This window comes from Eptesicus fuscus, chromosome 20 (assembly GCF_027574615.1).
Source record: "Eptesicus fuscus isolate TK198812 chromosome 20, DD_ASM_mEF_20220401, whole genome shotgun sequence".
Taxonomy (NCBI): Eukaryota; Metazoa; Chordata; class Mammalia; order Chiroptera; family Vespertilionidae; genus Eptesicus; species Eptesicus fuscus.
This window is the reverse complement of record NC_072492.1, coordinates 36534740-36559991: the sequence shown is the minus strand read 5'-3', so window position 1 is coordinate 36559991 and position 25252 is coordinate 36534740. Positions and strand designations below refer to the sequence as shown.

Genomic DNA, 25252 nt, shown 5'->3' with positions numbered 1-25252 from the left:
ATCATTCACAATAGCCAAAAGGTAAAACCCCCAAAATATCCATCAATAGATGAATGGATCAACAACACATGATATACACATGCAATGGAATATTATTCACCCTTAAAAAGGGATGAAATTTTAAAACATGCTACAACATGATGAATTCTGAAAACATTATGCTAAGTAAAATAAGTCAAATACAAAAGGACAAATATTGTTTGATTCCACTTACATGGGATAAATTCATAAAGAATAGAAAATAGAATAATGATTACAGGGGCTGGAGGGAGGGGAAAAGGGATAGTTGTTTAATAGGTACAGAGTTTCTGTTTGGGATGATAGAAAAGTTCTGGAAATGGATAGTGGTGATGGCTGCACAACACTGTGCATGTAATTAATGCCACTGAACTGTACATTTTTAAAAGGTAACAATGGTAAAGTGTTATGTATTTCACCATAATTAAAAAAAAATAAGACAGTATGCCAGACTGTCCTCTTGCATACATAATTTCCACTGTGCATCTAGGAAGTGTCATGTATCACATTCAGTGGCAGAGATATGAAGATGACTAAGATACTACCCCTACTCTCAAAGAGTTCATAATGGTGAGATACACTGACACAAGGCTCCATGCCTGGCACAGAGCAGGCCATCAATGCATTTGTTACCCTAATGTGATGAATAAAAGAAACAAATGAATGATGTATTCACCAAGTGTGTACATAGGGTGATGTGGTAAGACCTAAGCTTTCTGTGTCTTTCCTATAAACGGATCGTGACCATAAACACAGCAGGTGTTCAATAAATGTTTATTGTATGAACAATGACTATAAGAAATTATGTTAGCAATCAGTAAGCAATGTGCCAACTGCCTTTACCTGGCATTATCTCATTTATCTCCACAACAGATACTATTAATAGCACTCCCTTTCGAGAGGAGAATACAGAATAGGGGGCCTCGCAGGTAAATTTGTTAAGAGCACACAGCCTGGAGCAGAAGTTTGAGCCACACATGCCTCTCTGTTCTCACTCCAGAGACTGGAGCAAGTTTTTCTCTGAAGCTCTGTTTTAGCCTCTCTCACAGGGAATGAATAATAAATTACAACAGAGCCGTCTGCACCAGCAAAGTGCCAGGCCTCCAGGGTAGCATCTGTGTTGGGGGTTGGGGGTGTGCCATCATCTGGAAAATTACTCCTGTGGCTCCCCCTGCCAAAGGAGAATGAAGGTCCTCACTGGGGCCTGAGGGAGGAAGAGCAATGATTCAGAATGAAAACCAAGCCCCCAGAGAGCCAGTCTGAAACCTCCACTGAGAGCTCCCTCTGCAAAGTTTTTGGACTGGGAGTTTTGCTTCCGTTCTAAAAGAACAGAATTGAATCTGGAAGCTAAAGGGATGAAGGAAGTAAGTTTGTCCATAGTTTGGCACTGATTAGATTTTTCCAATATCCTTTTAGAAAATGCTCCTAACTAAAATCTTTTACAAGCACATTCTGCTGGTTAGTATGGTAAGGAAAAAAAAAATGTGTGTTCACAGCAAACATGCCAACTTAGCCCTAGACCCAACAGTGCAAAGGCTGTGATCACAGCCATTTGCATTTCACTCAAAGGGAAAGGTTCTATGAGGGTACTAAAGTATTTAACAAGGTTCATAAGACTGAGATTAATTTACCAAGGCCACAGCATTGGACTGTTCCACCAACCCATTCTAGCAAGACAGTGATTTCTACCTTGAGCGAGAGCACTGTGCTTGCTAAGTTGGTTCTCTGGATTTCCGGCACATTGGTGGTCAGCATTTCATCTCGGTAGGCTCGTTCTGTGTACAGCCTGTAACACTTCCCTGGGCCTGTTCTTCCAGCTCTGCCAGCTCGTTGCTTTGCCTGAGCCTAGAGGAGTGAGCATATAAAAGTAACATATCTGTTAAACATCATCTAACAGCCTTACCCAGGAAATCTGTTAAAAGAGGGGTACTTAACTACTGGCAAAAATCCAAAATGGGGTTTATTTCACTTCCTTTAGGACCATTTCCAAGACTACCAATGTTATTATCATCCCCTCTCCAACACTCAACATTTCAGGAAAGTTTGTTCAAGTGAGGCAAATATAGACAAAGAGAATGGAAGAAATATTATAAAGATCGCAGAAATATACCTTCAAAATAGTGTGGCACAACATAAAAGACAAAGCATAAAACAAGATGACAGTTAATGCCAAAAATGTAAGTGAACTAAGTAGTTAATATACCAATGATGACTATGGCCATTTTAAAAATCAGGTTTAATATCCTCAATGCCAGAAGTAAATGTTCACTCACATAGATGAAAAAGCAAGTTACAAAACAATATAATACTGATTTTGTAAAAAAAATCTTTATGATCTAGTATAAAGCACCAGAAGGAAAAAGCCAGGGAAAGATACCCTGAAGTGTTAGCTGTGGCTAACTGACAGCAGGCTTGCAGATGGGTCCTATTTTCTTTACTTTATCAATATCCAATATTGAACACTTATTACCTTAATAACCAGGAAAATTAAATACTTAAACAAAAATAAACAAAACATACTTACTAGACTATTGGAATTATAATCATGAAATCAACAAACATGAAAAAAGGTGTGTACAAAAAAAACATCAAAATTATGACAGTAGTGGTAGTAGGATTATGGGTAATTTAAAATCTTTTATATTTCTCAGAAATAATGTAATATTACTTCTGTATTTAGGGGAGAGGAGTGCTCATTTTTTAATTTAAAAAATATAGATATGGCCTGGCCGGTGTGGCTCAATTGATTGAGCATCGACCCATGAACCAAGAGGTCTCTGGTTTAATTATCGGTCAGGGCACATGCCCAGGTTGTGGGCTCGATCCCCGGTGGGGGGCATGCAGAAGGTAGATGATGGATTTTTCTCTCTCATCAATGTTTCTATCTCTCTATCCATCTCCCTTCCTTGCTCTCTAAAGTCAATAAAACCATATTTTAAAATATGTATATATATAAATATGTAGTTTAGCCACAGGTTGCTAGGAAACATTGAATAGCAAACTGAAGGGGACCATTTTTTGACAAAACCACCTGTCTTACAAATAGTAACAGGATTTACAAATTCCTATGTCAGCTCCAAACAAAGGATGTAGTATGAAAGGTCACTAACCACACAAAGGCAGTCAGCAACCACACAAGGTGGCAAACTCCACAGCATTCTAAGATGTCTCTCCAAATGAGAGGGCAAGTGTAACTAATTTCTCGATCTCTGTGCTTTGCCTGCACCACCCTGAGAAGTGGTACAGAGCACACGCACAGACTGCCCAGGCTCAAATCCTGGCTCCACCAGCTGTGTGACCCTAACCCCTCTGTGTCTCAGTCTCATCTGAGAAATGAGGATAATAATAATATCTACCTCAAAGTATTGACACAGAATGTAATCCGTTCATGTAAGTGAAAGCACCTAGGACAGTGCCTGGTAAGGCACTTAGTAAGTACCCTGCAAGTGTTAGCTACTATTACTTGACTTGCAAAATGAAAATAGCCTGATGGCCCTAGCTGGATAGAGCGTCGGCCTGTGGACTGAAGGGTCCCGGGTTTGTCTCCGGGTTTCGGGCTCGATCCCCAGTAGAGGGTGTGCAAGAGGCAGCCAATCAATGATTCTCATCTTTGATGTTTCTCTCTCTCTCTACCTCTCCCTTCCTCTCTGAAATCAATAAAAACTTTTTTTTTAAAGTGTAAAGAAAAAAAAGTACTTCACCCATTAGAACAGTAACCAGCAGCACCACTGAAAAATAACCTCAACTAACATTTCAACTACATGCTTTCAAGTCTCAGGCAGGTTCACATACACTGTGCACAAGTGCACATCATCTATTTTTAAACAAAAATTGGATTATACTACTCCTGCTTTTTGTAGCTCACTTCTTTCAAATAATATATCACAGTTCTATGTTTCTGTCATTAAATATAGATACACACCACCATGTTAATGCCATATCACATTCTATGGCATGGATATGCCATATTTTATTAAACTACTTCCCTCTGAAGGGAATTTTTCCAGTTTCTTTTAATATAAACAGTCATTCAGGGAACATCCTTTTGCATTACCTTTAGGTATGTATTCAACCATTTTTAACTTTCAGATATATTGGAACTGTCAGGTTGAAGAGATGATTTTTTAAAATGTTGGCTACATTGTGGCCAAACTGCCCTCAAAAAGGATAATCAGATTATTCATTTTAAAATATAATTTAGGCAGGAAATTATTCCATAATTACCAAAAAACACATTATCATCTCATGAATTGTTACTATCTCAGATATCTCTGGCTAAGTACAGTACTTTAAAAATAGGTTCTTACTACCCATATTAGATAATCTATAATGCTAGGATTCAAACTTATTTTAAGTTCAAATTTATGGGGCTTTTTAATGTTCAAACACTATTCTAAAGATTAAAAACAAACAACACAAAATCTTTCTTATCTCATGAAAGCACCCAGGACCTTAAAAGTTCATCTTTGAAAACAATAAAGTTCAAAATACAAAACCATAAAAAAATGTCAGAAATGGATTGACCAGGATTTTCAGGAAAGTTGTTGGTAGAAGCTGCCATACCTGAGAAATAGGAGTCACCACGAGCTGGTCGATCCCTGTCTTGGAATTGTAAACTTTCTGCTTCACAAATCCAGGGTCCACCACATAGTAGATGCCGTCGATAGTCAGCGATGTCTCTGCAATGTTGGTGGCAATCACGACCTGCAGATGAAGGGGACACAGCTGGACTGAGCTAACCAGATTCACGCTGAGCTGTATACTTTAAGGAGGTAGGAAATAGGACTTCTGAACTCAAACATCTTCCCAAAGGAGTGTGCGGTAATCTCCCTCTCTATAGGATTAGAGAGCACTTAATCTCAGTTTGGCTTCAAAAGGGGAGGTGCCTTCCTTTTAAGGGTTAGCTTGGGATTGGAAGGGGGTGTGTACCTGAGAGGAAAAGTGGAATAGGAAAAAGCAAAGGCCACTCAAAGCCAATTTCATTTGATACAAATGGCTACATATCTCATTTTCTAGATCCAATGTTGATTACTACAATTTTAATTTTCTAGCACCCTGGGAAAGCACAGACTTCCTGGCATCACATGTGCCAGGGCAAAATGAGATTTTTCTTCCCCCACGGGGACATCTGGACTACAAAATGGGCTGTTTGTGTATGTGGAACAAGAGGGAGTTTTTTCTTCTTCCTAATCATAAAATGAACCATGAGGCAGCAGAGGAATTTCACAGTTTGCGTGCATGCAGCAGTATACGTGATCTAGAAAATTATTGGTCTCAGCTTGGCACTGCCACTGCTCTTCCACCCAGAGGTTCAGCTAATAAAACACAATTGCTTGGAAAAATCATTGCTAGGAGGCACCAGAACATCTCAAATCATGCCAGCACCTTACCGGCCCTGAGAGGCTTCTACCTGCCACAGAGCTGCAGAAGCCCTCTCAAAAAAAAGTCTAATCATAAGGAACAGAACAGAACAGAGAAAAAATCACAATCTTTCCCCCAAAACCTGCTCCTCTTCCATGTTTCTCTCCTCAGCACCATCTTCCATCCAGCTGCCCAAGCCAGAAACCTGGGAGTCATTCCTGACTTCTCCCCTGCCCTTCTCCCCTACACTTCAGGCACCCACTATGTCTTGTCCAGTCTAACTCTTTAATGTTTTTCAAATCCATCTGTTTTCCATTCCTAAGGAAATGAAAACATCTGTCCATACAAAAACTTGTAAACAAATATTCATAGCAGCATTATTCATAATAGCTAAAATGTGGCAACAACCCAAATCCATCAACTGATAAATGGATAAACAAAATGTGGCACATCCATATTTTGGCTATAGAATAATATTCTACAACTAGAGGCCCAGTGCACAAATTCGTGCACCAGTGGGGTCCCTTGGCCTGGCCTGCGGGATAGGGTTGAAACAATCTCTCCAACATCCCCCGAGGGGTCCCAGATTGCGAGAGGGCGCAGGCCAGGGAGGGACACGGGAGGCTGGCCAGCCAGGGAGGGACCGCGGGAGGGCTCCAGGGTGTCCGGCTCGTCTAGCTCAGCGCTCAGTCCCAATCGGCCAGACCCCAGCAGCAAGCTAACCTACCAGTCGGAGCATCTGCCCCCTGGTGGTCAGTGCACATCATAGCGACTGGTCAACTGGTCAACTGCCTGCCCCCTGGTGGTCAGTGCATGTCATAGCGAGCGGTTGAACAGCCTTAGCATATCATTAACATATTATGCTTTGATTGTTTGAACGGATGACCAGGTGACCAGACACTTAGCATATTAGATTTTTATTATATAGGATATTTGGCAATAAAAAGAAATGAAGTACTTATACATACTAGAACATGGATGAACTTTGAAAACATGCTACATCAAAGAAGCTAGTTACCAAAGACCACACATTATATGATCCCACTTATATGAAACACTAAGATGAGGTAAATTCATAGAGATAAAAAACTGATTAGTGGTTTCCAGAGGCTGAGCAGAGAGGTGAATAGAGGGTGATTGCTAAATGATACAAGTGTGTGTTTTTTTGGGGGAGGAGGTGGGAGGTGATAAAATTGTTCTAAAATTGTAGTGATTAATGACTAGTTGCCATTAATAATGGTAATTAATGATTGCACAATTCTGTGAATATGCTAAAAATCATTGAATTGTATACTTTAAAGAAGTAACTTGTATGGTATGAAAATTATATCTCAATAAAGCTGTTATTTTAAAAAATCCATCTCTCTCCTTTCCCATCACCTCATGCACACGTGCACATGCACAGTCAGTTCCAACTACTGGAACTACACAGCTCCCTGAAATGGCCACACTCTCTCACCTCTAGGCTGTCACAGGCTATGCTGTCTACTCAGAACACCTGTCCGCCTGCTCTTCTTGCTCTGATGAACCACCACGTGTTCTTCAAGACTAGCTTGGATCCTTACTTCCTATAAGAATACAGGGTTGGATGCTCCCCCTCTGGGTATCCAGAGCACCAGTAGCACTTTTACACTATATGTTAAAGGCAGGTCTGCTGGTGGATGCCTCACAGTAGAGAGAGGCCTGTCTTCGAACTGCCACCCTGGTTCTACCCCAAAGCCTGAAAGATGCTCAAAAAATATGTGTCCAATGAAAAAGAGAAGAAGATAAGCAGGGATCACATACAAAACCCACATTCCTTAACAAACTGACTGGAGCAGTCCCAAAACATAATAAACAAGACTTACATATATCTAAGCAATCCCCTTTAGGGCCAGCACAAGGGAGCTTCATTTCTGCCCAGGGTTACCTTTCTGCTGCCAGGTGGAGCTGGGTCAAAGATTCGGGTCTGCATCTCACTGGGAAGAGCAGAGTACACTGGGAGGATAATCAACTCTGGAACATCAGGCCCCAGGGATTTCATTCTTTCATACAGGATCTCACAGGCAGTGTCGATCTCCTCCTGACCCGTCAGAAAGACTAGGATGTCACCTAAGAAGAGAACAGGGCATTAATTTATTTTTTTTGTGTGTCTTCTATCCAAAGCCCATAATGACATTAACAGAGCTCCAAATGACAGAAAACACACTCAAATTCCAACTTCTAATAAAGAGGGTTTTATCCGTCTGTTTATTCTGTTTACTTATTTGTAATTCGTGTCTATGTTTAAATAGGTGCATTAAACCCTGCACATCAATCTTATTTCTATTTTTACCACCACCATTCCAAACATGTAAGCCTGACACAATATTTAAAAGGCATTTTTAGAAAGCTGAATGAAAAAGATAACTACATTGACTTTTGGCCTAAGAGGAGAAAATCCTCTTTCCCCCTACCTGGTGGTTCTGTTAAATGGATCTGCATGACGGTGATCAAGCTGGCATCCAGATAATCTGTCTCGGGTTCCTTTGTGTACAATATTTCCACTGGATACGTTCGGCCAGGGATGGTGAAGATGGGCGCTTCATAGAAGTACTGAGAAAACTTCACTGCATCCAAGGTAGCTGAGGTGACAATCAGCTTCATGTCCTGCCGCTTCTGAACTGTCTAAAGGGAAATGTGATATGGCTTACTAAAAAGGACTACCCTGCCCGGCCGGTGTGATCAGTGGTTGAGTATCAACCTATGAACCAGGAGGTCGTGGTTCAATTCCCAGTCAGGGCACATGCCCGGGTTATGAGCTCAATCCCCAAGAGGAGGCAGCTGATCAATGATTCTTTCATCATTTAAGTTTGTATCTCTCTCCCCCTCTCCCTTACTCTCCCTAAAATCAATTTAGAAAAATTTTTTTTAAGTTTAAAAAAAATTTTAAAAAGGACTACCCAAAAAGGCACAGGTATTCAAATCCCCAGAATTCAGTTCTCAACAGCTAGGAGGGTCACCAAAGTGTACCCAGTTACCTTCTTCAACAATCCAAAGAGCACATCAGTGTGAATTGTTCTCTCATGAGCTTCATCCAACATGATGATCGCATACTGCGTGAGGTCAGGGTCAATCAGGCACTCTCGGAGCAACATCCCGTCTGTCATGTACTTGATGACTGTTTCAGGGCTGGTACAGTCCTCAAATCGAATGGTATAGCCCACCTAAAGCAGAAGTTCAAAATTTTAGACACAAATCTCTCCTTCATGTAATCACCAGGCAAGATTTCAGCCCAGTCAAACCTTTACCGTAATCTTGATAGACTAGAATTTAACCAAGATGTACGGTGATTTCCTCATAGTAAAATCAACCTTGGATTTGATCCTGAACATATCAATGATGACAATGAGAACCGCTCTCCCTCAGGAGAAACCTGAAAAAAGGCTGCATTTATTCCCGCTTTATAGATAAGAGATCTGAGACCTGGCCTTACCCTTTCTTCAGGGATTTTACAGAACAGCTTCCACTACCCACTTACCTCTTGGCCTAAGCAACAACCAAACTCCTCTGACACTCTTTTGGCCACTGACATGGCTGCCACTCTTCTGGGCTGGGTACATCCAATCTTGCCCCTGGAAGTGTAGCCCGCCTCCGCCAGATACTGGGTGATCTGCGTTGTCTTCCCAGATCCCGTCTCTCCGATAACAATCAGGATCTGATTGTCATGGACAGCCTGAAAGCCAACAGAATACAAATACAGTCATTAAAATTTGCCACACATTACTCTGGAGTGAAATAATGAATGCGTATGTCCTAACACTAAAGGAGAAAAAAGCATACACAATAGTTAGTATACATATGGTAAGATTACAACCAGGATGTAAGATTACATGCCTGGGTTGCGGGCTCAATCCCCAGTAGGGGGCATGCAAGAGGCAACCAATCAATGAGATTCTCTCTCATCATTGATGTTTCTGTCTCTCCCTCTCCCTTCCTCTCTAAAATCAATAAAAATATATATTTTTTAAAAACCCACTTGGAAATGTTCTGGATTTTTTCCTATCCCCTTTGGAAAAGTCATTTCACATACCTGTCCAGCTAATTTCAATTAAAACATGTCATCTTATTCCCAGACCAGTATATCATAAAGGGGCTTCTTACCTGGACCAGCTGCTCCTTCAGTTTGTAGATGGGCAGGCTCTCTCTCTGCTCAAGGATTGACATCTGGGTCTTTTTTCCATAAGAAGCTTTGTTGCCCCCAAAGGCATGCTTCTTCCACTCGGGGATGTCATTGGGCATCATCCCAATACCCCTCATGTTGGCAGCAATCTGCCTGCCTTCCGCTGTAAAGGAAACAAGTAACTTAATATTGTCTTCAAGCTACCCCACTGCCCCCTCCTCCACATTCAACAAATCAGATTTCTCCAGTACATCCCTCCTCTCTGTTAGCTCTGTGTTCAAGCCACCATCCTCTCCCCTCTGAACCAGTATTATAAAAGCCTCCTAATTTATCGCAGTGTCTATTCCTGCTATTCTTCAGGGCACCCTCAAAATCCTTTAGAAATGCAACTCTGATCATGCCACACTCCTGCTTAGAACTATGCACAGACCTAGCTGCTTTGGCTCAGTGGATAGAGCGTCAGCCTATGGACTGAAGGGTCCCGGGTTCAATTCCAGTCAAGGGCACATGCCCGGATTGTAGGCTCGATCCCCAGTAGGGGACATGCAGGAGGCAGCTGATCAATGATTCTCTCTCATCATTGATGTTTCTATCTCTCTTCCTCCCCCCCCCTTACTTTCTGAAATCAATTTTAAAAATATACTATTAAAAAAAAAAGAACTATGCAACGTTTCCCAGTGAACTTCAAAATTGAGCCCTAATGCCTAATACCATCTACCAAGTCCTGGCCTTCCCCCTCACCCCCACCACTCACCCATTACTCTGTATTCCAGCCACACAGGCCTTCTTTCCCACCTCACAGCCTCAGCACAGGCTAGTCCTCAACCTAGAACACACTCCCTAGCCCCCTTTAACAGACTTTCCCAGGGAAGTGACCCACTGCAGCCAACTACACTATCTGTACTTCTTCATATAGCACTGGTCATGATTTCGTTAGTTACTTGGTAATTATTTGATAAACATAATCTTCCCCACTAAATTGTAAGTCTCATCAAAGCAGCTGTATCCCCAGTTGCCTAACACAAATTAACAAACTACTTGTCATGACTATATCCAGCAGTTAATATTTATTGTACAAAAAATTTTATGAAAAGAGAAGTTTCAAAGCTGTATTATTTTTAAGTTATTCAGTGGAAAAACTCAGCCAGTTTAATAATTTTATCAGGGTTACTAAAACATTTTGTATTTTAAACATTTGTTTGAAAAAACAAGCTTTAACTAAAGGAAAAAGCAAATCACCAAACCCAAGGCTAACTCTTTGGTACGTGCTGGCAGTGCCCCTCCCAGCATACTTTAAAGGGTCAGATTTTTTAAGTTCACACCCTCCTTCCTAGGGTCCTACCATCAGGCAAAGGATCAACCCAATGTTTGTTGAGTCCCATGGGAATAGAATCCATCTCGGCTTCCCGTTGGGCTTGCTTGAGTTCCCGTCTTTCTTTGGCCAAGGCACTTTGCATCATAGCTGCTTGAGAGAGCGAGCCATCTGGGTTCTAATGCAACAGACGACAAAGCAACATTAGAGTGGGATCTCAGCATGCATTAAATGTCCAGGAAATAAAATGTAGATGTTAAACCACTTGAATCTAAAGAATAAGACCCACCTAGAAAAAAAGTTCATATCAACATACCAGACTACATGAAAGAAAGAAAGTATAGCTAATTCAGAGAAAATGAACAAGGACAATAATAAATCACTGAAGGAATTGCGGATGTTGACTTAAAATTGAGAACCCCAAGAGAGACAGAACATATAAGAAAGGAATAAAGCCCTAGTTGGCTTGGCTCAGTGGCTAGAGCATTGGCTTGCGGACTGAAGGGTCCCAGGTTCGATTCCGGCCAAGGGCACGTGCCCGGGTTGCGGGCTCGATCCCCAGTGGGGGGTGTGCAGGAGGCAGCTGATCAATGATTCTCTCTCATCATTGATGTTTTTTTTGTTTGTTTGTTTGTGTTTTTTTTTAATATATTTTATTGATTTATTACAGAGAGGGAGAGAGAGTTAGAAACATCGATGAGAGAGAAACATCGATCAGCTGCCTCCTGCACACCCCGTCCTGGGGATGTGCCTGCAACCAAGGTACATGCCCTTGACCGGAATCCAACTTGGGACCCTTGAGTCCAGAGGCCGACGCTCTATCCACTGAGCCAAACCGGTTAGGGCATCATTGATGTTTTTATCTCTCTCTCCTTCTCCCTTCCTCTCTGAAATCAATAAAGAAATATATTTAAATAAAATAATAAAATAAAATTAAGACCAATGTGGACACTTCTGGAAGACAGATTTCAGTTCCACCTAAAGTACTAATGATCAGATCCACCTGCAGGTAGAATGAGCCTCCTTAGGGCTGTGAATTCCCTATCACCAACAATGTCAAGCAGATATGAGACGACCATATGGAGGAACACAGCAGAAGGATACATGGGTGAATACAAGCACTGAATGGGTGGCTGGGCTGAGAGACCTTTAAGAAAACCCATTTCCAAATCTAAAATTTTATCTTAACTGTTCCATGAATTCTTCTCCTGACAGATAGGCCACAACACCCAGTGCTAATAGCTTTATGTTGGGGGCCAACAGCAAGGGAACCCTTCCAAATTGCCTTTGACTATGCAAGGTTATGATTCAAGCCCTGGGGCCGGGGCATAATTGAGATGGTAGATCAAGCACACATATTTATCTCTGCTTCCTCAAAAAAAAAAAAAAGAAAGAAAGAAAGTAAAAGAATTACAAAGGCAAAAGCAGGGTCAATATCCTTTTAAAACCAAAAATATTCTAGACCCTAATCAACAGTCAATACTACCTCCTGTGGCCTGAGTTCTGCTTACACAGATTAATACACTGCTGTGAAAAACTGAATTGTTACATTAAGAAAGAAGTTCACTTGACAAGTCCCGATTAGAGTCCCAGCATTTCTCACCTTAACAATTTTAATAGGGCTCATGTCCATGCTTTGCTTGGTGTGCCCTCTCAGGAAGGGAGGCTCTTCCTCAACCAGTTCGATCTCAAGGTCCTCATCTAAAAATCCCCCAAAAAGAAGAATTAGTCAAAAACAAAAGAGAGACGTGACCAACCATTTTCATCAAAAGAATTAATTTCCATAGGCACCAGCAATCATTACCAAATTTGGCTCCCAAGGTCAAAAGGACAGAAATGCAAGTAAAACCATACCCAGGTGTCTTGTTACCCCAGGTCTCTAGCCATTTCTAGGGCATTTGTGCTCCCACCCAAGAACTAACCAGAGCTACTTTAAAAGACATTAAGCCTGTGGAAAATGCTGCTCTGATATTCTTAGATGGTACTAAGGTACTTGCCATCCAACTTAATTATGGAATTTACTCTTAACCCACAATAGAGTTGCACACACACAAAAAGAATTAAGTTGGACAAAGGGACAATACCAAATGTTGGCAAGAATGTGGAGCTATAGGACCCTGCTGGTTTGGCTCAGTGGATAGAGCATCAGCCTATGAACTGAAGGGTCTCAGGTTTGATTCCAGTCAAGGGCACATGCCCAGTTGTGGGCTCGATCCCCAGTGGGGGGCGTGCAGAAGGCAGCTGATCAGTGATTCTCTCTCATCATTGATATTTCCATCTCTCTCTCCCCCTCTCCCTTCCTTTCTGAAATCTATTTAAAAAAAAAAATGTGGAGCAAGAGGAACTCAGTCACACTTACGTTAGAAATGTAAATTGATACAAAAACTTTAGAAAACAATTTGGACTGCTGGTAAGTTGAACATGCACATTCCCTACCACCCAGTAATTCTTCTCAATATTTAGAAAAAAAGAGAAGGTCTTGCATATGTGCTGCAAGAGACAAGTATAGGAATTTTATAATAGTATTATTCATAAAGGTAAATAAAGACCAGAAACAGCCCATATGCCCATCAAAAGTAAAATAGATAAATTATGGTAAATTTAGATAGAGCAACACTCTATAGCAATGAAAATGAATGAAATACAACTACAAAAATCAACATAGATAAGTACCAAAAGAATGATAATGAATCAAAAAAATTAAGTTCAAAAACAAACTAATGTTTAGGGACAAATATATACAGTAGATAGTAAAATGTTAGTAAGAGTGAGGAAATGAGCAACACAAAATTTAAGAGGGTGGATGCACAGAGGAAGGAGAAAGATCTAATCAGGGGCATGTAGGGGGTCAAAGGTTCTGGTAAAGCTCTACTTTGCTGGTAGGTAGGTGTGTAGATGTTCATTTAGTAGGTGCTCATTTACTATTGTTATATAAATTATGTATGTTCCGTTACAGGATTTATGTCACAATTTTTAAAAACTGTTAATGGACTGAGTTAAAAATTGTTTCTAGGGCAACTCAGAGTTCATGTAAGTGGACCCAGGGTTTTCAGAACAATTACTAAGAATATGAGATCAAATTTAATCCTCAAAATATAATTTAACATTTTCTATCTTAAAAACTTATTATAAGCACCAAGCATAATAATGTACAAATGTTTGCCAGAAACATGAATATTTTTGCTTCCATCAGGGAGAGACCCTTGTTCTTAGATGAGTGGTGAGACCCAATGAACAAATGATTCAGAACCACTGGATTAAACTACAAATAAACCACCTTGTCCAATAGCTCAACTTTCCAACTTTCCTCCCAACCCATTGTCCTGCTCAATCCCAGTGGCTAGTTACCTTCTTCATCATCCACTTTAGGAAGAATGCCAGTCTCTTCATCAAAGTCTGGAAACTCTTCTTTGGAAAGAACATTAGCAGCAATCATCTAGCCAAAGGACAGAAAGCAGCATTTGTAACTTGCTAAGATCAAAATTCTTCTTTTGTAGGAGAATTCATACAGAGGTTTCATGTAGAAAACTAAGGTTTTTCTTCTCTTCTAACCCAGGATTGCAGAGCCTCAAACATCATAAATCCCATTCCTGGGGGACAAGACAACATGGTGCCCGAAAGCCTGGCTCAAGTGTCTCTTTCCCAGAAGTTATTGCTAATTCTGCTCCTTTCCTTGGTTCCATAGCATTCTACACATTCCTTATGTAATACGTAAACCTTCACAATTTTTTGTTTCAATTTGTCTCCTCCACTGGACTTGGGAGTTCCTCAAAGGCAGGAACCATGTCTTTGTAGCCCTAGCATCTACATAGTACCTAGGACACCCGAGGTTCTGATATTTACTGATGAATGCTAAAAACAAGAACAAAAATTTACATAGCATTACCATATATGCAGGCACTAGCCTAAGAGTTTTACTTCTATTAACTCACTTAGTCCCCACAAGTCCACCACCGGCTGTTTTTACAGAAAAGCATACTGAGGCACAAGGAGGGAGAATAACTTGGCTTAGAATCACACAGCTACTAAGTGGCCAGAAGTCACCCAGGCCATCAAGCTCCAGGGCCCACCCTCTTAACCACCATGCTACATACTGAATGGCTATGAGCTATAACAGCAAATGGCCCCAACCTGTTTGATCTCCCACTTCTCTGGGTCAGAGATGCGGGTAAGGCGCTTGCGCTCCAGCGAGTCATCCTCTACTTCAGGGGCACTGACGAGGGAGAGGTGAGTGGGTCTGTCCGGATTCCTCATAGAAGTCTCCTCATTGGTCTCCCCTACAAGATTTCGTCGTCGATTGGGGTTTAGATCTTCCCCAGTCTCTTGATCCACATCCTAAGGCACACAAAAAATGAAACCAGCTCACTTGCTGTCATCTTATGTGTCCTGGGCCATGAGATGTGGTAACAGGCTGGATATCTCACCTACCTTCATGCTCAAACTGGTCTTGGTCCCAGTGAAGGACAACACTTTGACCTTGACTCTCTGGCCTTTGCTCACCACATCAGCCACATTAGCGACACGGCCTTCCCGCCGGAGCTCAGAGATATGCACCAGGCCTTCCCACCGCTTCCTGGGGGAGAGTCAGATACATCTAAAGCATGTCTAAAATACCTTTTCCCAACAGAATTCTACCCTTGAACTGAAAAAATGTAAATGGTCTTAAACTCAAGAGGAAAGTAACAAGAAGGTGGTCAAACAATAGAATAGCACTATAGTATTACCACCCTCCATCCCAAAAACATGAGGAGGTGGCGGGGATAAAAATTGAGCAAATTCTTATCTGTCTCAATCAGCCAAAGGGCAGATCTCCTGAAGACAGAGGAAAGAAGAAATGGCTCTGCAATATGAAGTCAATTTCTAATCAACTGATATGGCTAATTTGATTTAAGTGTCATTAATCATAATAACTTTTTATTATGTGAAAATCCCATGATAAAAGAAATTCTGCCCATTACTGGTGTGAAGGAAGGGCACTAGGCATTACCTTAGTCCCTCTAGCTGCACAAAGCATCCAAACTGCATGATGCTGGTAACTTTGCCATTGTAAATGTCCCCGATAGCAGGCTCTTCCGGGGGAGGGCGGTCCACATGCTTATCCCGCCATCTGTCCAGATTCCTCTCCCCATACTTGTCTCGGTCCTTCCGGTCTTTGGGGGGACTCTGACTTCTGCTCCTGGACCGATATCTAGACTTCCCTTTATTCCTCTCCCGGGTCCTGGAACGTGATCGAGAGCGGGACCGGTGTCTCCGCTTGTGGTCTCTATCACGGTCTCGTTCTCTATCACGATCACGGTCACGCTCTCGGTCTCGCTCTCTGTCTCGGCTCCGGCTCCGCTTCTTCTTCTTTGTCTTGTCCCTAACAAATCAACAAACACCTGTGTAAAAAAGAAACCAGCCCAATTCCATCTTCGTATCCCCAAGCGCCCAGCACAGTGCCATGCACCTCGTTAAGTGCCTTCTAAGAATTAAACTGCATTACAGTTTCAATAACTATGACATCCCTGCAGATCAATAAAGAATGAGGCCATAAACATATTCAGACTCTGAGCCCATACTTCTATCTTCTGAACATCTTAGCATTTGCTGCACACATACTCTTGACAGGGAACAATACAAACAGATCTAATAATACGGTAATGGCCAGTCTAGATTCTGTAAACTAGCCCAAAATTTTACTTGGCTGGTCCGCAAAATTCAACTACCATAGTACACTAAACTTCCAAAAGATAGGACATCAAGGACAAACCGGTGCTCAGCATCTCTTTGCTTCTCCTGGCCCGCTGCGCTGGGCATTAAAGCCTCCAGTTCTTTCAGGACATCCACAGCGACTTTCACATCATCCTCATCCAGCATGGTCTACAGAGAGGCAGCGGCAGCAAAGTTAGAAGAGGTGGGGAAAGAAAATCACTCAAAAATCTGTACTTTAGGAGCATATGAGATCTTGTTTTCTGACAATGTCCTCAGTTTGGCTCAAATAAACACTTATATATAAAAAAAAAGAATCTGTACTTCAGGTACTACAAATTTGACAGTCTCTACATTGGAAGTCATTTCTACATTTGGCAAATCCCCTTTATCCTTAATGCAAGGCTACGGAGGGAAATTAGATATCACCCCTTCTGTGAAAGCAATGCAAATGATGATTATAAATAGAAAATAGATGCTAAAATTTTTAAAAAGCAACTCTCCCTCTGCATGTCCTTCTCCCCTTTCACCTGCTTGATTTCTACTATAGTTCTTATCCCTGTCAGCTACATATACATACGTACTTACTTATTTGTTTATTGCCTATCTCCTCTCTGCTAGAGGAGTTTACATATTTATTTCCTGCCCCCACCCCAATACTAGAATGTAACCATCTCCAAGAGGGCAGAAACTCTAATCTATTTTGTTCACTGCTGTATCCCTGGCACTTAGAACAGTGCTTGGCACATAGTAAATACTCAATAAATACTTGCTAAAATAAAATTTCAAAACCCAAACAGTTCAAAAATTAGACATTCTAACAAGTAATGGAGCAAAAAAATCTAATTTTACACATCAGGCATCTGTTCCAGAACCTTAAGTTATTTTATATCTATTTCATATCCCTAATCACAGCTTTCCACAATTCCTAATCTCATTTCTTTCAAATATCATTCTTGAACCCTTTAACACTATTCTATACATAGTATGTGCTCAGGGAGTGATCAAATATTTTCACTTTGAAAAATATATTACAATAAAGGAAAACTTAAAATAATAAGTAATGGAAAAAGAGAGAAATAAAGAAATTAACAACTAATGAGACAAAGAAAAGAGACTGGGTGGGGGTAACATGCAGTTATAGTAGACATTCTCAAAATGGTATCAGTACCCGAACAGAAGGGTTGTCTGGTTGGCAAAGGACTGGAAAGAGTTCTTTCAGCTTTTCTTTCTCAGTTTTGGGTTTAACAACTGGATCTTGTTTCATTAAAGAACATGAAAGAATTTAAAAGAAAAGACATATTTAATATTCTTAATTGTTAACAAAATAACTTCATTAGATTTGCATCAAACTAACAGCAGAACATGGAACTTTTCTACCTATTACTCTTAAAACATATATATATATATACATATATATATATATATATATATATATGTATGTATAAAACCCTAATATGCAAATAGACCGAATGGTAGAACAACCGAACAATAGGTCGCTATGATGTGCGCTGACCACCAGAAGGTGCATGCGGAACATGGCGAGCATCAGCGGTGGCGGAATGGTGGAGCAGGTGAGCAGGGGCACCAGACCAAGGGAGGGCACTGGTCACTGTCATTGGGGCAAGCCTCTGGTGGTTACTGAAAATTCTTTGCTGCTGCATGCCACAGTCCCGCTGGGCGCCGGCCCTGCTCGCACTTGCTGCCGGCACCTGAGCCACCGCTCGGACCTGCTGCCGGTGCCCGGTGCCGGTCCCAATCACTCAGCACCTTCAGCAGGTGCAAGCAGCAGCTACCAGCCCCAATTACCCCTGAGGGCTTTTCCATCTTCCCCTACTCCTGAGGGGCAATCAGGGCAGCAGTAGCTGCTTGCACCCGCTGATGGCATCAGCCCTGCTCGCACCTGCTGCTGATGCTGACCCCAATCGCTCCCCACAGTCAGCAGGGCAAGCGGGGCCAGCGCAGTCAGCACGTGGGAGCAGCAGGGAAGGGAGCGGGGCTGCCAGCAGACAGGGGACCAGGGGCTGCAGCAGGAGGGGCCAGGCGGGGGCGTGGAGGATGGGTCAAGACCCGTCCCTGTGCTCCACAGCCTCACGGCCCACAGTTCCTTTCTTTCTTTCTTTCTTTCTTTTTTTTTTTTTGTGGCTGGCCACGTAAAGTCCTACATACCTCTCCAGCACCACTCACCTGGAGAAGTTGCCACTAATGCCAGCTGCTGTTTTTTCTCCCTTCCCAAACAGATACAGCTTGGTCTGTAGCTGCACTGCCCCATCATAAGGAGACCACAGTTCCTTTCAAGGTGCACGAATTCATGCACTGGGCGCCTAGTTGATTATAAAGCCTCAACAAACTATGTGGGCATCGGGAAGTGCATCAGTATTCATTTGGTTGGTTATGTCTTATAATTCTCACAATTTTAATTTTGTTTTAAGTCATTTGAAAAATTTTACTACAACATTTACTTGTTCAGCAGCTGCAACAAGCGAAACAAATACAATATTCTTAATGGTTAACAAATGAACTTCCACACTAGATTTGCATCAAACTAAAAACAGAATGCTTGACAATCTAAACCATTCTGGAGGCTAAGCTCAGCTAGGAGCTCTGCTCACCTTTACTAGTAGAAGGCTTTGCTGGAGGCCGCATGGTTTGTATGAGACGCAGCAAGTTACTAATAAGAGAATCCTTTGAAAACAAACAGAACAAAAATTGTCAGCTCCTGGATCGGTGCTTAAAAACACTAAGAAAAGGGATGTCCTCTAAAGTTTAGAGAAGAGTGGTTATCCCTGCCTGCCCCATTTTTCTAGAAAAGTGTCACAGGAAATCCAGTTACATCACCACTTAGTGCCATGAAAACATTACACTTGATTGTCTAACCACTATGCTGTACATCTGAAACTGATACCGAATATTGAATATCAACTGTAATTGAAAAATAAGAAAATAAAAATATTACACACTTAATGTTGTATTAGATTGGTACGTACAAAGTATCTCCTTTCTCTATCAAAACCCTAATTAAATCCTATCAAAATTAAAATTCAATAGTGACAGTAAAATAAAGCAGGGGTCTCCAGACACACATACCGTGAATTCTGCGCCATTTTTGACCAGAGAAGTCTTAAAAGTATCAAAGGTGGTATTTTTCTCAGCAAGACTGATCACAAATTCAGCTGCAAATGAGAAAAGGAATTAAAACAAGAATGGAGACTTGAGTAAAACAAAACAGTTTAAAAAATGCTATAAACAAAACTAATTAGGTATCCAAAGTCATAAAAACCAAAGACCACCATCTAGTAAGGGTGAAGAAAGAGAACTTAAGACTACCGAGATTAGCCATGTAGGTTCCAGTTAAATTTTTTTAAAGATCTCATTGGCTTTATTGAACGATTCATGAGTCAGGCAGCATCCCATCTAGTAAACAGAAAGGTATTCTTATTCTAGTTCATTCTTTTAAATTCTCACCCCAGAATATGATTATTAATTTTAGAGAGAGAAGAAGGGAGAGTGAGAAACATCGACTGGTTGCGTCCCATATGCGCCCCAACTGGGGATCAAACCTGAAACCTAGGTATGTGCCCCAAACCTTTTTGGTGTACAGGTGATACCCCAACCAACTGAACTACCCAGCCAGGGCTCCAGTTAATTTTCACAAATGAAAAGCTGTAACTACAAAATGGCTCACCAGGCCTCTGAGTGAATTTAAGGGAGGAAAACCTCCTTGTCCCATATAATCTCTTCCATGAAACTACTAGCTAGAGGTTACAATGTCTGAAAGCATGAGTCCATACATACACCCACACATACACACACTCACAACGGATGCATGCACAGGATGCTTTCTACAGTTTTTGGAAAGGCAGACTCTACATATGAGGGTCGGGCAACTGTTGGATGGTACAATCTCCAAGTTAATGAAAGACTCACTCCCCCCCACACACAATTTTTCTCCGAACACCTGCCTAGTTTTTGAAACTTCTAATGTTAGAGCTACTTAATAATTAAGAGATTTTCAGGAAAGAAGTGCATAAACCAAATGCCATCAGGCTACAATGGACTTAATAACAACAGTGCCAATGGTTAAGACTTTTTGACCATCTACTACCTGCCAATCACTATGCTAAGTGTTTCCCATGATCCTCACAACAGCCCTCACGGGTAGTTATTGTGGGGTATCTCAGGCCAGGTCAGGCCGCCCCAAGATATCCCACAACGGCATATTAAAGTTACTCAACAAACAGCTGGTGCAGGAAGAGTAATGTCTATCATCATCATCATCATCAAAACAACAGCGCAGCTGCTGTTGTTAACGCTGCTTAATTTATTTGGGACTGAAAAAATAAAAATAAAAAGAGCAAGCAGCGATGGCCGCTCTGGGTTTCACTGACAGCCCTAGAAAATGGTTTCTAACAACTCCGCCGGGAGAACTCTTATGCTGAGGCCACGGCCGCAGGTTTCTGTGCCCAAGTCTCTGACACAGAGAGAGATTCCTACGGACACACACTCAGCCCCTCAACCCCATTTCTCCTTCCGCTTCCCTGGACCCCAACCCGGAGGCCGCAGACACGTCCCCGAGCTCACCCAGATCCTTGTCGTTGATCCCCAAGTGATTGTCCAACTCGGTGCACACCTTCGACACTAAAGACAGATACTCGAGTTTGGCGAGTTCTTCCGCGGGGCCTAGCTCCGTCCCGTTGACGGCTCCCACCATGGCCACAGCCACCGCCATGGCTACGGCTTCCCCCCGCCTCCTCACGGCTGGCCTTCGGAGCTACACCGGCCCGGTTCCAATTTCCACTTCCGGGTCGGCGCACATCCCTTTTGTTTACGATAAATTGAAAACTCCAGGAACCTCCCGTGACGTAACCGGGTGGATCATAGAGATCAGACAGGAAGTGTTTAAGGAAGGGACGGCCGAGTGGGTTACTCTGCACACCGGGTGGCGCCCTCTGCAGGCCAGCGAGGTTTTTGGAGGACTCTCCGGCCCGGAAACAGTCACTCTCAGCGCGTTCCTTTCCTGCGTCGGCAGAGGGCGACCGTGGCCCGCGCAAAGGGCGCCGAGGAGGTCACGATCCACGCGCGCCTGCGCTTTAGAAGCCTTAATAAAGAAACCCAAATTCAAGGGGAAAAGGCAAAGCTTGCTTTACAAGAGATCCCTACGTTCACAAGGCTTTGCCTCTTCGTGGCTCATGATTATCTCAGGCGACTCTGTAACAAACCAGCAGGCAATGGAGTCTAGTTCTGTTATTAACTCATTTTACACGTGAGGAAACTGACAAGTGATCTTGGGCAAATTCATCTCAGGGGCCTCCGTTTTCTCTTCTGTTCATTGGGATGATGATGCTCTAACTGGGTTTAGGTGATGACTAAATGAGATAGTTATGCAAGGAGCCTGGCGCAGTAAACACACTACAAATGGCAGTTACTACCACCCCAAGGCCAAAACAATGGTCACTATAAAGTTTGTCGACCACAGATCCCCTCAGTCTGAGTCCCCAGAATGCCACCTGGCTCCTCTCTTGTGAAAACCACTTCTCAACCCCTGATTTTCTTCATGCTAATAGCCTCAGTCCTCTCAGAACTTGTACCCAAAAATATCTGCTATGCTGTGAGCCCAATGTCATAAGCTCAGGTCTCCCAATTTCTGCTTCAGGTCCCCTTTTCCTTTTCGGTAACTCTATGCTGAGGTGAGGATTTTCCCACACCACACTGCTCTGTGTGATGAACAAGGAAACCGAGGCACCCCCAAAGTGGGGAAATCAGATTCTTTTGCTTTTAGCTTCAGGCTACATCACACTGCTGCACTTTGGAGTCTGTTCATCCAACATCCCACCATGCACTAAAGAAGGGCAAGGAGAAAACCCTGGAGTGGTAGTTCTCACTGCCGCCAAGAGCTCCATGTTTCCAGGTTCCTAAAAAGTCAGTACTGGCCCTACCCAGTTTGGCTCAGTGGAAAGAGCATTGGCCCGAAGACTAAAGGGTCAAGGGCACGTACCTCTGTTACAGGCTCGGTTCCCGGCCAGGTCGGGATGCCTGCAGGAGACAACCAATCAATGTACCTCTTTCACATTGATGTTTCTCTCTCCCTGTCTCTCCCTGTCCCTTCCACTCTTTCTAAAAATCCATGGAAAAATATCCTTGGGTGAGGATTTTAAAAAAAAGTCAGTACTGTACTATCTAACCTCTTCCTACCCCTCCCCTTTCTCTTTCTCCTTTTCCCCGTGTGTAGAATGGAAAATCCTGCACTGATTCCACATGCTCAATTTGCCAGTTCGGAGTTGGGATAACAAGGGCTTATTCCATTTGACTTCCTTTCTTCATGCTTCTTTGCCTTTAAATTAGATTTATATTCTGCTTTCCTCAAATACTTAACTGGAAGGGGGGAAAACCTGGAGTTTGTTTTGTTTTAAAAGCTCTGTGGGAGGGAAAAAAAGGCTATAGAACCATAACATGTAGCAAGAGTAACAATATAAGACTATAAAAACTTTTCTAATTATTTGAAAATTATTGAACATTTATCTCCATAGTAAATATTAACAGCAAAACTTATTAAGTTTTATTTATTTTTTTAATATATTTTATTGATTTTTCACAGAGAGGAAGAGAGAGGGATAGAGAGTTAGAAACATCGATGATAGAGAAACATCTATCAGCTGCCTCCTGCACACCCCCTACTGGGAATGAGCCCACAACCAAGGTACATGCCCTTGACCGGAATCGAACCTGGGACCTTTCAGTCCACAGGCTGATGCTCTATCCACTGAGCCAAACCGGTTTCGGCTTATTAAGTTTTATTTACATATGACATTAAATGCATGTTTTCCAAAGTGAACGTTTTTTATGCAACACACATATTACCTGCTACACCATGGAATTTTTTTTCTTAAACTGAAGGAAAACAAGTAAATACATAGGTACTGACAACGTGACAGCCCAAACACAGATGCATGTAGAATCCTACTGGGGAGGAAAAGGGGGTGCTGTAATAAACTATAAATTCCTAACTGGGCAGGTCCTGGTGTGTAGTCATGCCCCAGGCCTATAACTTCTGTAAGGAAAAGTTTTTAAGCCAGCCCTCTCCACTGTTCTTGTGCATCTAGGTTAATATGCCTTTGAAATGCCAGAATGAATACCCCCTCAAAGACATAACCACCCTCAAGAAAGCACATAATCCCTGCCTTGACTTCTCCCACCTTCATGTAATCTCCCTCATGTGTTCCCTTAATTTCAAATGCATTAAAGAAACTGTGAAACTGTCATTCTCCAGAGCATTTGAGATCTTGCTTCTCAGCACTGTCACTGTCAGTTTTAGCTCAAATAAATTCATAAAAATTCTCTACAGGTTTGGACATTTTTTTCATCAATACTACTCTCGCTCCCCATAAAAGATGCTGAACCAAATGCAGGTCAAATGCATTCTAGTTGTCCTTTGGGTATTATATATTTTTTAAATTATATCACCTATAATTAATTGTCCATTATTATTATATTACCTTCCTTGGACAGCCTCTATGTGGCCCTTTTAACACAGCCATTGATAGTTCCCAGTAAATAATGTACCTTCACACAAAAAAATAGTAAAACAAATAGTCTATGCTCAGTTACCACCCACACCACCACCTGTGATGGATAAATTATTTCCCACCACCCTCCTCATAACAAGGGCTTTGTTTATATACTTATTCCCAGGCTGATGTATGTGTTCAACCCTAACCACAATTCGTACATTATTTCTGCTCTGTCCCAAAGACTGCTTCCAGCTGTGAGCAGTTGGGTAAGACCTTGGGAAGTGGGAAAGAAAGTACTGAACCTCTTAGCAACTCTAGATTGGACGGGGACAGGCAGAAATAATCTAAGTGTGTGTAGCTGAAAGGTGGCATCCTCAGGGGAAGTTGGTGAGAAAAGTCACAGGACTTCCTGTCACCAATCAAAATGGTGTTGCTGCAAACAAGACAGCCCTGGCTTTTTCTGCTAGGGTGAAATCGAGATCTGAGAGGAGACACCTCTGTTCTGCAGGCAAAATCAGAATGGTTTGCTTCTAAGTGTGTAACTGCCACTCAACTGTGCTTGTTATTAATGAAGAGAGATTCAGGGGGGAAATGGCTTCTTTTTCACTGCTCCACTGAGGCCCTGACCCAACTGGGGAGTCTGGGAACCAACCTAAAGACATTGATGAGATGGCCTGAGCTCTTTCATCTGAGGCCCTCACGGATAGGGACAGGACCCCAGAGAAAGTGAAGTCGTGAAACACCCCTTGAACTTTTCCCCAAATTCTTCTCCAAATTCAATTCATCAAACACGTATTGAACATCTACTTTGTGCGCAAGCACTGTGATAGGTTTTGGAAAGGATCATTGGGGGAAAACCATTAAGAAATATCTAGAATACTCTGCATGCCATCACTCCTGGTGGGTGGCAGAGCTGTGTTTATAACTCTGGCCACTCTGCTGCCTTAACTTCAGCTCAGGTGATTGGAAGACAAAAAAAAAAAAAAAAATCAGATCTGCTCCCTCCTGGCAGCTGGGAAGGGGGCAGGGGGCCAGGATTATCTCACAGGGCAGGTCCTCCTGTTGCAATCCATTATTTGTCTGCCTTATCTTCTAAAGCCCAGGCACAGCTTCAAATTTGTCCCTGACCTGAAATTCCCTTTCTTCTTAGGCCATCAACCTGCCATCACTAATAGAATGTTTTGGGTTCTAAGTTCTCTAGAGTTTTTCAGTATCAGACAAAAA

At 42.2% G+C, this 25252-nt stretch overlaps 1 protein-coding gene across 1 annotated transcript in view; it reads right to left on the bottom strand.

Moving 5' to 3' along the window:
- Positions 1-21266, bottom strand: part of DHX8 (DEAH-box helicase 8) — a 28014-nt gene extending 6748 nt beyond the window's left edge. Inside the window, exons 1-18 of the mRNA XM_008149305.3 lie at positions 21102-21266; positions 19608-19693; positions 19133-19205; positions 17692-17777; positions 16582-16691; positions 15820-16191; positions 15261-15405; positions 14964-15167; positions 14181-14268; positions 12436-12533; positions 10863-11010; positions 9502-9683; positions 8879-9073; positions 8379-8564; positions 7815-8025; positions 7289-7470; positions 4582-4722; positions 1708-1863 (exon numbers count right to left, since the gene is read on the bottom strand). Coding sequence (XP_008147527.2) covers positions 1708-1863; positions 4582-4722; positions 7289-7470; positions 7815-8025; positions 8379-8564; positions 8879-9073; positions 9502-9683; positions 10863-11010; positions 12436-12533; positions 14181-14268; positions 14964-15167; positions 15261-15405; positions 15820-16191; positions 16582-16691; positions 17692-17777; positions 19133-19205; positions 19608-19693; positions 21102-21249 — 2811 coding nt within the window. The 5' untranslated portion in view covers positions 21250-21266. The remainder of the gene's footprint in view (positions 1-1707; positions 1864-4581; positions 4723-7288; positions 7471-7814; positions 8026-8378; positions 8565-8878; positions 9074-9501; positions 9684-10862; positions 11011-12435; positions 12534-14180; positions 14269-14963; positions 15168-15260; positions 15406-15819; positions 16192-16581; positions 16692-17691; positions 17778-19132; positions 19206-19607; positions 19694-21101) is intronic.
- Between the last annotated feature and the right edge of the window lie 3986 nt (positions 21267-25252).